Source organism: Impatiens glandulifera, chromosome 6 (assembly GCF_907164915.1).
Source record: "Impatiens glandulifera chromosome 6, dImpGla2.1, whole genome shotgun sequence".
Lineage (NCBI taxonomy): Eukaryota > Viridiplantae > Streptophyta > Magnoliopsida > Ericales > Balsaminaceae > Impatiens > Impatiens glandulifera.
The window spans coordinates 43969021-43981866 of NC_061867.1; the positions used below are offsets into that span (position 1 = coordinate 43969021).

Below are 12846 nucleotides of genomic sequence, written 5' to 3' on the forward strand. Positions count from 1 at the left end.
TATATTTTCGCTGGTTAACATAAATTCCATCATCAGTTTGTATAATTACAAGACCTAAGAAAAACTTAGCTTTACCCAAATCCTTAATAGGAAATTTGGTATTAATCATATTTTTTATTTCATCAATTTGCTCTATTAAATTTACTGCTAATAGGATATCATCAACATAAATAAGCAAACAAACAATATTAGATCCATAATTTATTATGAATAAACAATGGTCATTCTCAAAATTTTTAAAACCACTATCTGTAAGGATGTTACAAATTTGAAAATGCCATTGTCTAGACGATTGTTTCAAGCCATATATGCTTTTGTTTAATTTACACACTTGTTTTGGTAGTATTCCTTTTAAACCTTCTAGAACTTTCATAAATAAATCTTCTTCAACTAAGCCATGCAAGAAAGCATTATTTACATCTATTTGATGTAAATGTCATTTCTCAGAAGCTATTAAAGCAAGATGTAGTCGAATAGTCGAATTTTTAGCTACAGGGGCATATATCTCATGAAATCAATTCCATCTCTTTGGTTATACCCCCTTTATAACTATTCTGGATTTACATTTATCAATAATTCCATCAACATTTAATTGTGTTTTAAAAAACCATCTACAACCTATTGTTTTCTTTCCTTTAGGAAGTTCCGTTATAACCCAAGTATTATTTTTATAAAGAGCAGTAAGTTCATCATTCATAACTTTAATCCAATCTGGATTTAAAATTTTCTGTTTGTATGAAGTTGTTTAAACGAACTGATCAATGTTGCCTAAGAATTCAATATATTCTTCATTGTTGCAAGTTGTTACAAATGGAAATGATGGTGGTAAATAACTTTGTTTTTTATTTACATTTGTCTCAACTTGACTTACAACATAATCCTTCATCCAAACAGGTTGTTTTATAAATCTTGAACTTTTTTGCGACATTTCATCTTGAACAGGTGAATGATTAACTTCATGTTCATCTTGAGAAGCAGAAGTTATCCCTTCACTTGTATTCAATTTAGGCTGAGAATTAGAATTCAAATTTTGATGTTCTGAAATTTCAGTTTGAACATTTTCAAAATCATTATCATAATCTAAATTATCTAATTCTATTTCAAAGAAATATGGAAAATCAGAATATTTGTTTCCTTATAGAATTTCTTTGTTTTTGATAATTTTATCAAAAAATGGAAAAATATCTTCATGAAAAATAACATCTCTTGAAATGTTAACATTTCCTGTTTCAATATCATAAACTGTATATCCTTTTTTGTTTAAAGGATATCCAATAAAAACACATTTATTAACTCTTTTTGAAAACTTTGATCTGTTTGGATAAACATTTGCAGAATAAAACAAACAACCAAAAACTTTAAAATAGTTATAATCTGGTTTCTTTTTCGATAATATTTCAATTGGAGTTTTTCCATTTAAAATGTTAGTGGGAATTCTATTTATTAGATGAGTTGTAGTCAATAATGAATAAGGCCAAAATTTAGAATCTAAATTAGAATCAATCATTAATGACCTTGCAACTTGAAGTAAATCATTGTGTTTTCTCTCCACAACATCATTTTGTTGAGGTGAGTAAACACAAGTTGTTTGATGAATAATTCCTAAAAAATTAAACATTTCAGAACATTTTTCATTTAAAAAATCAGTTCCATTGTATGATCTAATTATTTTAACAGTTGTGTCATATTGATTTTTAACTAACATAAAAAAATTATGAAGTTTTCAAACACAAACACCTTACTTGTCATAAAAAAATTCAAGTACGTCGAGAGTAATCATCAACAATAGTAAGCATGAAAGGTGTGTTAAGGATTGATTCCTCTCGATATGGACCCCAAATGTCAATATGAATAAGTCCAAAAATCTTTGATGTTTTAGAAACGCTTTGAACAAAAGGAACTCTTTGCATTTTAGCAACATGACATGTTGAAAAATTAAAAGTTTTATTCATAACAACAGGAAATACACATTTTAGAACATTTAAAACAGGATGTCCTAATCGTTTGTGTAAAAGAAATGAATCAGAAACAACATTTAAAGAAAAATGAACTGCAGATTAATGATTTTTATTAAAAATTGGACTGTCTTCAATGAAGTACAAATTCCCCATTCTCTTTCCCAGATTTACTTTGAACCTTGTCTCAAAGTCCTGCAAATAACAATCAGATTTTGAGAAAATAAAGTTTATTTTGTTATCTTTGTAAGTTTTGAAACTGCAATTAAAAAATATCTAAAAGATGGTGCATATAATACATCTTTTAGTTTCAAACAATCAAGAAGTTTAACAATTCTTATTTCAGTTATGTTCCTACTTGATCCATCATCTAAGTACATAATTCTAGGTTCATTAAGTTGTCTTATATATGAAAATGAATTTCTATTATTGTATATATGACAAGATGCTCTTGAATCAATAAGCCACATATTTGGTATGTTTGTTTGTTCATTAATGCTGAAATCATATTCAAATGAATTAAGAATATAGTTAGGAAACTTACCTGCAGATAAAAAAGATCCATTTGCCTTGTTCTTGACATCTCTCATGTTCTTCAAGAACTATTTATACATCTTGTATTCAGTAGTGGCATGAATGGAAGTTGATAGTTTTTTCTTGATCACATTATATTTTGGTTGTTTCCACCATTTTGAATATCTAATCAACTTAAAGCAATCATCATTCATGTGACCTTTGCCTCCACAGTGTGTGCAGCTTGCACTCTTATTCTTGTTTGGAGGATGATAAACTCTTTCGCCTTCTTCTTTTATCACCATTGCATATTCTTGAAACCTCTTTTGTCCGGTCCTCTTTTCGACATTTTGAAGCATTGTAAGTGATTTATAAACGTCTGGCCATTGATCTTGCATGAGTATTTGATCTATGATATACTCGTATTTATCATCAAGCCCCATCAAAATTTGAAAAAGCTTAAGTTCTTCATCATCTTGAAGCATTTCTGCTTCAAGAAAGCATCCATCACAATTAACTCGAATTCTTTTATATCTGCATCTTCTTAGAGGTTTTAACCCCATCATCTCATCCCACAGAAATCTCACCTTTGAATAGTATTCTTTTAAGTCAAGGTCACCTTGTTGGACGAAGTTAATATCCTTTTGAAGGTTGTACCTCCTCGGACCATTGTTGCCTTCATATCTGGACTTGATCTCAAGCCACAGATCACGACTGGTTTCTAGGATTGAAATATTTTTCCAATTCTTGCCTCTATCGTATTCATAATTCAGGCCCTAACTAAGGCATCAACAATACCCCATTTGTTTGCATCTTCTTGATCTTTTGGTTCTGGATATGAACCATCAATAAAACATGTGAGTTTAAGCATTGATTGTCAGAAAATTAAAAGTTGTAGGCCTTTATTGTCTTTTATACCATTAGGGTTTATTTAATTATTAATGGGTTTGGACCTGTATGTATAAGTAATTTAGGGTTCTAGGCTAATTACTCATATATAAGGGTTGTTTGTAAAGGTTGAATATACAACACTTAAGATTCTTAAGATTTTTTCCTCTTTAGCAAATATTTATTTTCTAGAGTTTTATATCTTCATAGTTGTTCTTAGAAAGATCCAATAGTCAAAGCCAACATTTGGTATCAGAGCTAAATTAAAGAACATGTCATCGACAACATCAACCGGAGATGCGGCGGCAATGGAGATTGGAAGAAAAGGGAATGTGATGCTCCTCTATCCGTTACTCACGAAGAGTAACTACTTGGTTTGGGCATTGAAGATGCGGGTAAACTTACAAGCACAAGGAGTGTGGGAAGCCGTGATGCTTGAAGATGTCGACGAACGAATGGATAGAATGTCTTTCGCCGCCATCTATGAAGAACTCCATGAGGATGTCCTTCTCATGGTGGATGAGAAGGATTCCTCCAAGCTAGCATGGGAGACGCTAAAGACAATGCATGTTGGAGTGGTGAGAGTCAAGGATGCAAAAGTGCAAACCTTGAAGACACAATTTGAGGCGATTCGTATGAAGAATGGGGAATCGGTGGATGATTTCGCCATGAAATTGACATCCATCGTTACTAGTATCCCCTCGTTGGGAGAGAAGGTGGAGGAGATCTTGGTCGTCAAGAAGTGCCTTAGAACCTTACCACAAACATACATGCAGATCATTACAGTGATCGAGCAATTTGGTGACCTCAAGAATATGACCGTCGAGGAGATCGTCGGCCGTCTCAAAGTCCACGAGGAGAGACTTCGCGGCTATGAAGACTAAGAGGAGGAGCACCTATTGCTCACGCATGATGAATGGATGTCACGAATGAAGAAAAATGGAGAAGCTTATTTTTCTTTTGGAACGTCGAGTCGCAGTGGCAACGGTGGTGATAACCGAGGTCGTGGCAAAGGGCAAGGTCAAGGGTGAGGTTGTGCAGAAAGCTCACCTCGACAAGAAGATACCAAGTCTCGCAAAGACAAGAGCATAGTGAAGTGTTACGCTTGTCAAAAGTATGGGCACTACGCGTCTAAGTGACCTAACAATAGGTCTGGCAGTGAGGCAAACCTCACTAGCTTCTATGATAAGGAGCCATCATTAATGTTTGCTGAGGTAGAGACGAAAGCTTTGTCCAAAGACGATGATGCAAACCTCACTAACTTCTATGACGAGGAGTTAGTATTAATGTTTGATGAGGGAGACGAGAAGACAAACCTTGAAGAGTTCATGCAAGAACCATCCAAGGAGGAACCAGATGTGGTGTTGTTCAATGAAGAGAAAGTCATAGAGAAACTCCTCGTAAGTGGCGATGAGTGTAATCACACCAATGTGTGGTACCTTGACAATGGAGCAAGCAACCATATGACGGGCCATCGAGAGAAGCTCAATGAGCTCGACGAGAAAATTACCGGAAATGTGAAGTTCGAAGACGGAAACAAGGCACACAAGTTTCCTAATTCATCTTACGGGGAAATCTATGTGAGCAAAGATGCCATATTCGAGGAGAAAAAAGAAGTGGGAGTGGTGCAACAACAACAACAAGCTCATACAAAATCCAGTGGAGTTTGGAATCCTACGAGATGTTTATGTGGAGGCACCACTAGTAGAGATGGATCCTGATGAATTGTTGTTTCTCACCACCGATGAGCCAACAACATATCACGAGGCGGTAGTCGAAGAGTCGTGGAATGAGGCCATGAACAAAGAGCTTGAGTCTATCAGGAAGAATACGACATGAGAGCTCACCAACTTACCACCCGATCACTAGACCATCGAGTTAAAGTGGGTTTTCAAGTTGAAAAGAGACAACGAAGGCAACATCCTCTAGCACAAAGCGATATTGGTAGCAAAAGGCTATGTGTAGAAGTAAGGCAATGATTTTAAAGAGAACTTTGCACCGGTGGAGAAACATTACATAGTCAGGTTAATCCTTGGTATCGAGGTGGACCAGAAGAAAGATAATATTGAGGTGAAGCAGGAAGCTTATGCAAAGAAGGTGTTGAAACAGTTTGCAATGGAGGATTGTAACTCGAGCAAGTATCCTATAAAAGCGAAGTTGCAGCTCGAAAAGGATGTGGAAGGAAGCTTAGTGGATCTGAAGGAGTATAAGCGTATCATCGAGTTTCTCAGGTACTTGACGCACACTCGACCCGATATCTCTTATGCAGTTGACATAGTGAGTCGATACATGGAGAAGCCTACCACTCTAAACCAATATGCAGTCAAACACATTTTTCGTTACGTGAAGGGAATGACGAGTTATGGGATTCAGTTAAGAAGAGGACGAGAAGTGGACGAACTCATTGGTTTTACTGACAGCGACCTAACTAGTGACACAAACGACAAAAAAAGTACTAGAGGGATGGTGTTTTATCTCAACAGGAATCTAATCACCTGTCAATCTCAGAAACAACGAATTGTTGCTTTATCTTCATGTGAGGCGGAGTTTATGACAGCTACTACAGCGTCGTGCCAAGGACTTTGGCTAAGAAACTTGTTGAGCGAGGTGCTCGGATGCGAGCCGAGGTCGGTAACCCTCTATATTGACAACAAGTCCGCAATAACATTAATGAAGAACCCAATGTTTCATGGACGTAGCAAACACATCGACGGTTCCATTTTATCCGTGAATGCGTCGAGAATCGACAGATCGTTGTAGAGTTCGTAAGCACTGGAGTGTAGCGTGCAGACATTCTCACTAAGGTACTAGCAAGAGTCAAATTTACAGAGATGCGAGAGCTTCTCGGCGTGAAGAATATCGAACCAAATCAAGCATTGATTGTCAGAAAATTGAAAGTTGTGGCCTTTATTGTCTTTTATACCATTAGGGTTTATTTAATTATTAATGGGCTTGGGCCTGTATGTATAAGTAATTTAGGGTTCTAGGCTAATTACTCATATATAAGGGTTGTTTGTAAAGGTTGAATATACAACACTTAAGATTCTTAAGATTTTTTCCTCTTTAGCAAATATCTATTTTCCAGGGTTTCATATCTTCATAGTTGTTATTAGAAAGATCCAATAGTCAAAGCCAACAAAACATATCTTAATTTCCGCTTGAAGAGCTAACCTAATACTTAGACTCCATCCGAAATAAGTTTCTCTTCCAGTAAGAATGGTTGAGGTAATATTTAGGCCTGGATGATCGGTTGGATGTATAAAAAGAGGATCATTGTTGTATTTCCTTTTTGTAATTGTTTGGTTAGGGTTCTGGATTGGATTTTGGGTGTTAGGGTTAGGGATTTGAGTCATAGTCGGTGTATGAGTTGGAATTGAAACTCTATTTGACTCTAAAACCATCGGCCTAAGAGTAGTATACATTTCTGCTGGAATTTCAGGAAGTTGAGGTTCAGAACTTACATTGTTATCTGAAGATCCAGAATCCATGTTTTACTTTGATAGAATTGGTAGATCGTCTTCTTTTTCGCCTAGATTTGCTCTGATACCTTGAACAAATCGATCGGAGATCGATTTGATAAAATTTGTAGCTGGAGATTGAGAGTGAATGAGATGACAAGAATGGAGAAATTGAGAAAGTGAAAATAACCTGATAAAGGGATTTCTCATTATTCAGTCATTATTTATATTGTCTCAATTACAAAATGAGTATTAAACTATTATCTATAGTCTAAATAAGTCCTTAGACTTATATTCGTTATAATGTTGGAATTAAAGTTAATTAATCTAACTAATCAATACCAAAATAACTAATACAGTTAATTAATTGCCTTAACAAATATTTGACAGTTAATTAAGTCTCTAACAAATTTACTCAAATCATAACAACTTTGTTAAATAATATTTAAAAATAAAATAACTTATTATTTTATTTCTTCATAGTGTGAAATTCGTTTTAATCGAAGTGGATAAAGACGACAAGATGAAATGCGATGGAGATGGAAGAAAGAGAAAAAAAAAAGTGAATGCAAAGTGGTTGGAGATGGAAGAAAGAGAAAAAAAAAGTGAAAGTGAAAGAGAAAACTAAAAATAGACAAGGTTTTAAAATACGTGGTCGGACCGCCGATCCAACCGGTCTGACCGCGAAACGGTAGAGGAGGCTATTCAATTTTTTACTTTAATACGTCTACCTTTCGAACCGGTCAAAATTCGGTCCGACCGGACGGTTCGACCGAAAATCCGAACCGGAAATTACCGGTTAGAAAGGTTTTTCCAAAATCATCTTCATCTCTACTGTCTTTTTCTCTCTCTTTGTACTCTTTATAGTCTGTCTTCTGCCTCTTTCTCTCTTTGTACTTTTTATAGAGATGAGAGATGAATTGTACTTCAGTTTTTTTATTACTTATTAAATTAAATTTATAGAAATAAAGATATATATTTTATTTTATTTTAATATAATTATAAATTATTAAATTAATATCTCTTTTAATTTATGCGTTTATGGATTTCTTTCTAAATTAATGTTTATGAAAATGTATTAAATTTGAAAAATGTCTTAATATATATATATATTATTTATGTACCAATATATTTAAATTATTTTTTTTAAAATTTAAAATTCGGTCCAACCAGTGGTGTAACCGGTTGAACGAGTTGGACCGAAGTTCGCCCAAAAAATCAGGTCATGACCGGAACGATTTTCAAAACTTTGGAAATAGGGAAAAAGTGGGAGATGAAGGTACATAGCAGCGGAAATATGGGTTACAAACAGATTAGTCTTTATTTCGAATTTCTTTTTAACACGACAGAATTTTAATAATAAATAATTATAGTTTAGTTTTGAATGGTGCAGAAAAGGGCACATGGGTAATCGGAACAGAAGATATTATTAGATCATGATGCAAGTCAAAGTAAAAGCATTTATGAAAAGGAGTATCGAATGCTACCATTTATTTTATTATATTATATAATAATAATTTAAATATATATAAAAATATGAATAATTAAATAAAAGAGTGATATGTGGAGGAAATTTGAGAGTGAAAAGAAGATGAGAGATCGTGCTGAAAAAAAAAAAAGAAATTATTTTGTTTGGACCCAATGTCCTCCCCAAATTCCTTTCCTATCATCTTTTCTCTAATTAAATTTAGAATTTATTTAATAATATAATAAAAAATGTAGAAAAAAATAATAAAAATAAATAAGTTTTGAGAAGTTTGACCTCAAAACCATGTCCATCCTATAACCAACAAAATTATACTTAATAATATATTTATAATTCAATTGTCAGCCTAATATGAATATTAATAGTTTATAAACCCAGAAATTAGGTCTGGATAGGTTAAACCTGAACCTATCTATCCACCATCACTCATAGAATATATTATTGAAAAGAGTTTACGTACCATTGTCTTCTTAGAAGTGAGTTGCAAATGAACTCATATGACGATGATGATGAAGAAGATGATGAAACAAAGGCAATAATTGCAACTGTTTTGATACAGTTGGTGAGAATTTAACACTCAACAACACCTTCACGTTTGTTACATACAGTTCAACAGCTCCCATTGCTGATGATGATGATCGAGTTAGCTATGGTTGATTTGACCATTTCACCAGACTTTTCACACACTTACTTAATAATAACATTTCATCAAACACTTTTGCATGCTAAATCTCCACAATCATGCAAAATCATCTCATCTTTCTATCTATTCTACTGATTTCATTCCAATCCTCTATCTCCTTCGCCATAGATGCCGGTAATCACTACATCCCCGACGAAAGAGACGCGCTGATTCAACTCAGAGACTCACTTAACTCCAAAATTCTACATGCAAACTGGACAGGACCTCCATGTTACAAGAATCAAACCAGATGGATCGGTATTGATTGCTACGATTGGCACGTAACTTCAATCATCCTCGATAACCTCAATCTATCTGGTTCTCTCCCCAGTAATATCTCAGCACTGAGAAGTTTATCTTTCCTGACTCGACTCAGTCTCGCTGGGAATTCAATCTCTGGACGACTCCCTGACTTGAAAGGCTTATACCGTCTCGAATCGATTTCCTTATCTTCCAATCGCTTCTTCGGTCCTATTCCTTACGAATACGTAGGATTTCCCAAACTGTTTCGTCTAGATCTACAAGAGAATTCACTATCGGGTTCACTTCCTCCTTTCGATCAACAGAGTCTTAGGGTTTTCAATGTGTCGCGTAATCGGCTTAGTGGATCGATCCCTGTGAATTCGGTTTTAGGAAGATTTTCTGCGAATTCTTTTCGAGATAACGCTGGGTTATGCGGACCGCCGTTAGTTGAGGCGTGTTCTGGTTATCCTCCTTCTATTGAAGGAGAAAGGAAGAGAGAAAGAAGGAATGTTATTGTTCGACATCCATGGATTGTTGCTTTGATTGCAGTTCTTACCAGTTCGTTCATGGTTGTAATGATATGTTGCTATTGTAGAAATATCCGTAAGAAGAAAGCAAGACAAGGTAAGTCTAATTCTTTTAATTATTTAAATTTTATAAAAATTAATTTTAAATTTTAATTCATTATCATTTAAAAATATAAAAGATGTAATTATTTGAATTAAATAAGACCATACTTATCTGTTTTGTATCAAATATTTTAGAATAATAAAATATGAAATTTCATTTTAACTCTATATTTATTTTGTCACTAATATTTATATCTATGTTTCATATTTTTATTTATATATTTAAATGAAAATATTAATGATTAAGTTGATGTAATTTATTAAATTATTTATATATTTATTTTAATTAAAAATCATTTTAAATTTAAAAACTATATAGAATTCTTGCGATCTCTATTCCCCTCATATGGGAAGACAAAACAGTCCTATTTAAAAATATATTTTATTATTTTTTTCTTATACGATGAAAAAAAAATATTCGTATAAATATCATTTCTGACCAACTTATATATTAAATAAGTTAGCTAAAAGCTTCTAACAAAAAAAACATTTATTTTTTATTTAAAATCATTGTTATTTTCAAAAAAGAAATTATATTTCAACCTATTAAAACCATGATTATGAGTATATTACTCTTTCTTATCTTATTTGTATTTTCACTCTAGAGGTAGTAGTCTCAAACCATCTTAATGAATATATTAGTTAGTGTAATATATCACTAAATTATAATCTTTACATAAATCTTATCAAAAAATTTATTTGTATCTCAAAAAATTGTAAAATAGTCCATCTAGAAAGATAAATAATATTTGTAATAAATTAATATTCATCCATAATATCACATACCTCTTCAAAAAAATTAAAAATTTTCATCTTATCTCAAGTACATGAAATGAATTTTTTTAAAGAGGTAAATGATATTTTATTAAATTTCAAAATTACTCTTCAGATTATTCCTTAAAATATATATAAGGTGAATAGTGTTTGATTGTGCTTTATATATTATTAAATAAATATGAAATATAATTATATATATTAATTTAAATATTTTTATTATTTTGTTTTTCAATTTTTTAAAATTATTTTAATTTAATTATTTATTATTTTACCTTTTTATTTAATAATATTAAATATAATTATATATATTATTAAATAAATATGAAATATAATTATATATATATATATTAATTTAAATATTTTTATTATTTTATTTTTCAATTATTTTAATTTTTATTTAATTATTTATTATGTAAACTTTTTATTTAATAATATATTTTTAAAATAAAATAATTATTTTTCTTCAACAATAATATTATTTATTATTTTCCAACGATAATAACATAATATTTTAAATAAAAAAATTACAACTATAATAATATTATAAATTAAAATAATAAATATTTATCAATTATATAAAATATATAAGAATATAATTTAATTAAATATTTTAATTAATACTAATTAAATTACTAAAAATAATTAATAATTTTAAAATACCAATACAAAATCCATTAAACTAGTTTTAATTGATTTCAGAGAAGGCTAGAAGAAAAATGCAATGGTCAAATGATAACAATAGAGAAGAATCGAAGAAGAAAGGTGAGGAATTAGAATTTGTAGATGAAAATAGAGGAGTGAAGAAGTTCAACATGGACGATTTATTGAAGGCTCCCGGCGAAGTGATCGGAAAAGGTGAAATGGGGTCTACTTACAAAGCGTTAATAGAAGCCGGCGGCCCTGCCGTCGCCGTAAAAAGGTTGAAGTACGTGGAATCATTGAAAAGGAGAGACTTTGTACAGCAAACCCGGCTGATCGGAAACCTACGCCATGAGAATCTCGTGGAAATTATCTGTTTTTATTACTCGAAGAAGGATAAACTCATCGTATATGACTTCGTTCCTAATATTGGAAACCTTTTTCAGCTACTCCATGGTTAGTTAACTTCAACTCTTATTATTATTATTATTTGTTTAATCACATTTTATATCAATAACAAAAAATATATATATAGATTTGAAATTTACATAGAATAATTTTTTATCAAAAAATTTATTTGGGCTAGTTTTATAATAATATCAAATAAACAAACAAAATAAATCAAGTTTACATACAAAATGATGTCAAATTACCGTTGTTATTGTCAAATACATACAAAATATTTTGGGCTACCCGGGTTTTAACCCGGACAGCCTTGTACTTTGGACAGCCTTATAATAATAAACCTTTTTTTTTAAGTACTAAACTATCTTTTTCTTCTAATCATTCTACTAGTCTGATAAAAGAAAATGAGTTTTTTTTTTTTTTTTTTTTTTATTTACATTTTCTTCTAATCATTCTACTATTTTTATAAAAGAAAATGAGTTTTTTTTTTCTGACATTTTATAGTTAAGGGGTTAGGTGATTTGTATACAAAGATGCATAATTAAATGATTGATGAAAGTTTTTGTTTATTAGCCTATATATAGTTGATTGATTTGGTAGGATAAGAGATGAGTTAGGTGGATTAGATCCATTTTATTCGTTTTTCAAACCTCATTACTAAATTATACTTGGGTGAATATACGTTAGGGTTGCTCAAGTTCGTCACGAATAACACGAAAAAAAAAATTTATTTACCCTAAAATTGTGACATAACCTTCTAATTTTTTTAATTTAATTTATTATTTATTTTTTAATTCTTAAAAATAGGTAAAACCATAGTTAACCGTATTTTGAAACCCTAAAAAAATTAGGTGATTAGACCAAATAATACAATGCAAGCAAAAACTTTTAAGTGCGGTTAGAATTTTTACACATTTGGATGTGGGAATTTGTGGTTCGATTAAATCGAATAAATGCTTCTGGAATAAAAATTGTGGATCCATCACGATCTTTTTAATAAGAGAAAATAAAATTTGGGTCAAAAGAAAATGTCATTTTAGAGTTTTATCTCTCCGTGTTATTTTTTCATGCTTTCCCCCAACTTCAATTGAATATACCTAAAATTTATATTAAAAATACTTATCATAATAGTACTAAATTGTGTATAAATTGGTTTATCTTGAAAAAGGAT

The 12846-nt window shown here is 31.5% G+C and overlaps 2 protein-coding genes across 2 annotated transcripts; one reads left to right on the forward strand and one right to left on the reverse strand.

The window, feature by feature from the left end:
* Positions 1 to 2557: 2557 nt before the first annotated feature.
* LOC124943660 lies at positions 2558 to 3271 on the reverse strand. The gene is made up of 2 exons (XM_047484136.1): positions 3267 to 3271; positions 2558 to 3152 (listed from the first exon to the last, which is right to left on the reverse strand). The coding sequence occupies exons 1-2, from the start codon at positions 3269 to 3271 to the stop codon at positions 2558 to 2560; spliced, it is 600 nt and encodes a 199-aa protein (XP_047340092.1).
* A 5770-nt stretch (positions 3272 to 9041) lies between these two features.
* On the forward strand, positions 9042 to 11731 carry LOC124943661 (inactive leucine-rich repeat receptor-like serine/threonine-protein kinase At1g60630). Its single transcript, XM_047484138.1, has 2 exons — positions 9042 to 9849; positions 11331 to 11731. Exons 1-2 carry the CDS (start codon positions 9042 to 9044, stop codon positions 11729 to 11731), a joined length of 1209 nt encoding a protein of 402 aa, XP_047340094.1.
* The last annotated feature ends 1115 nt before the right edge of the window (positions 11732 to 12846 follow it).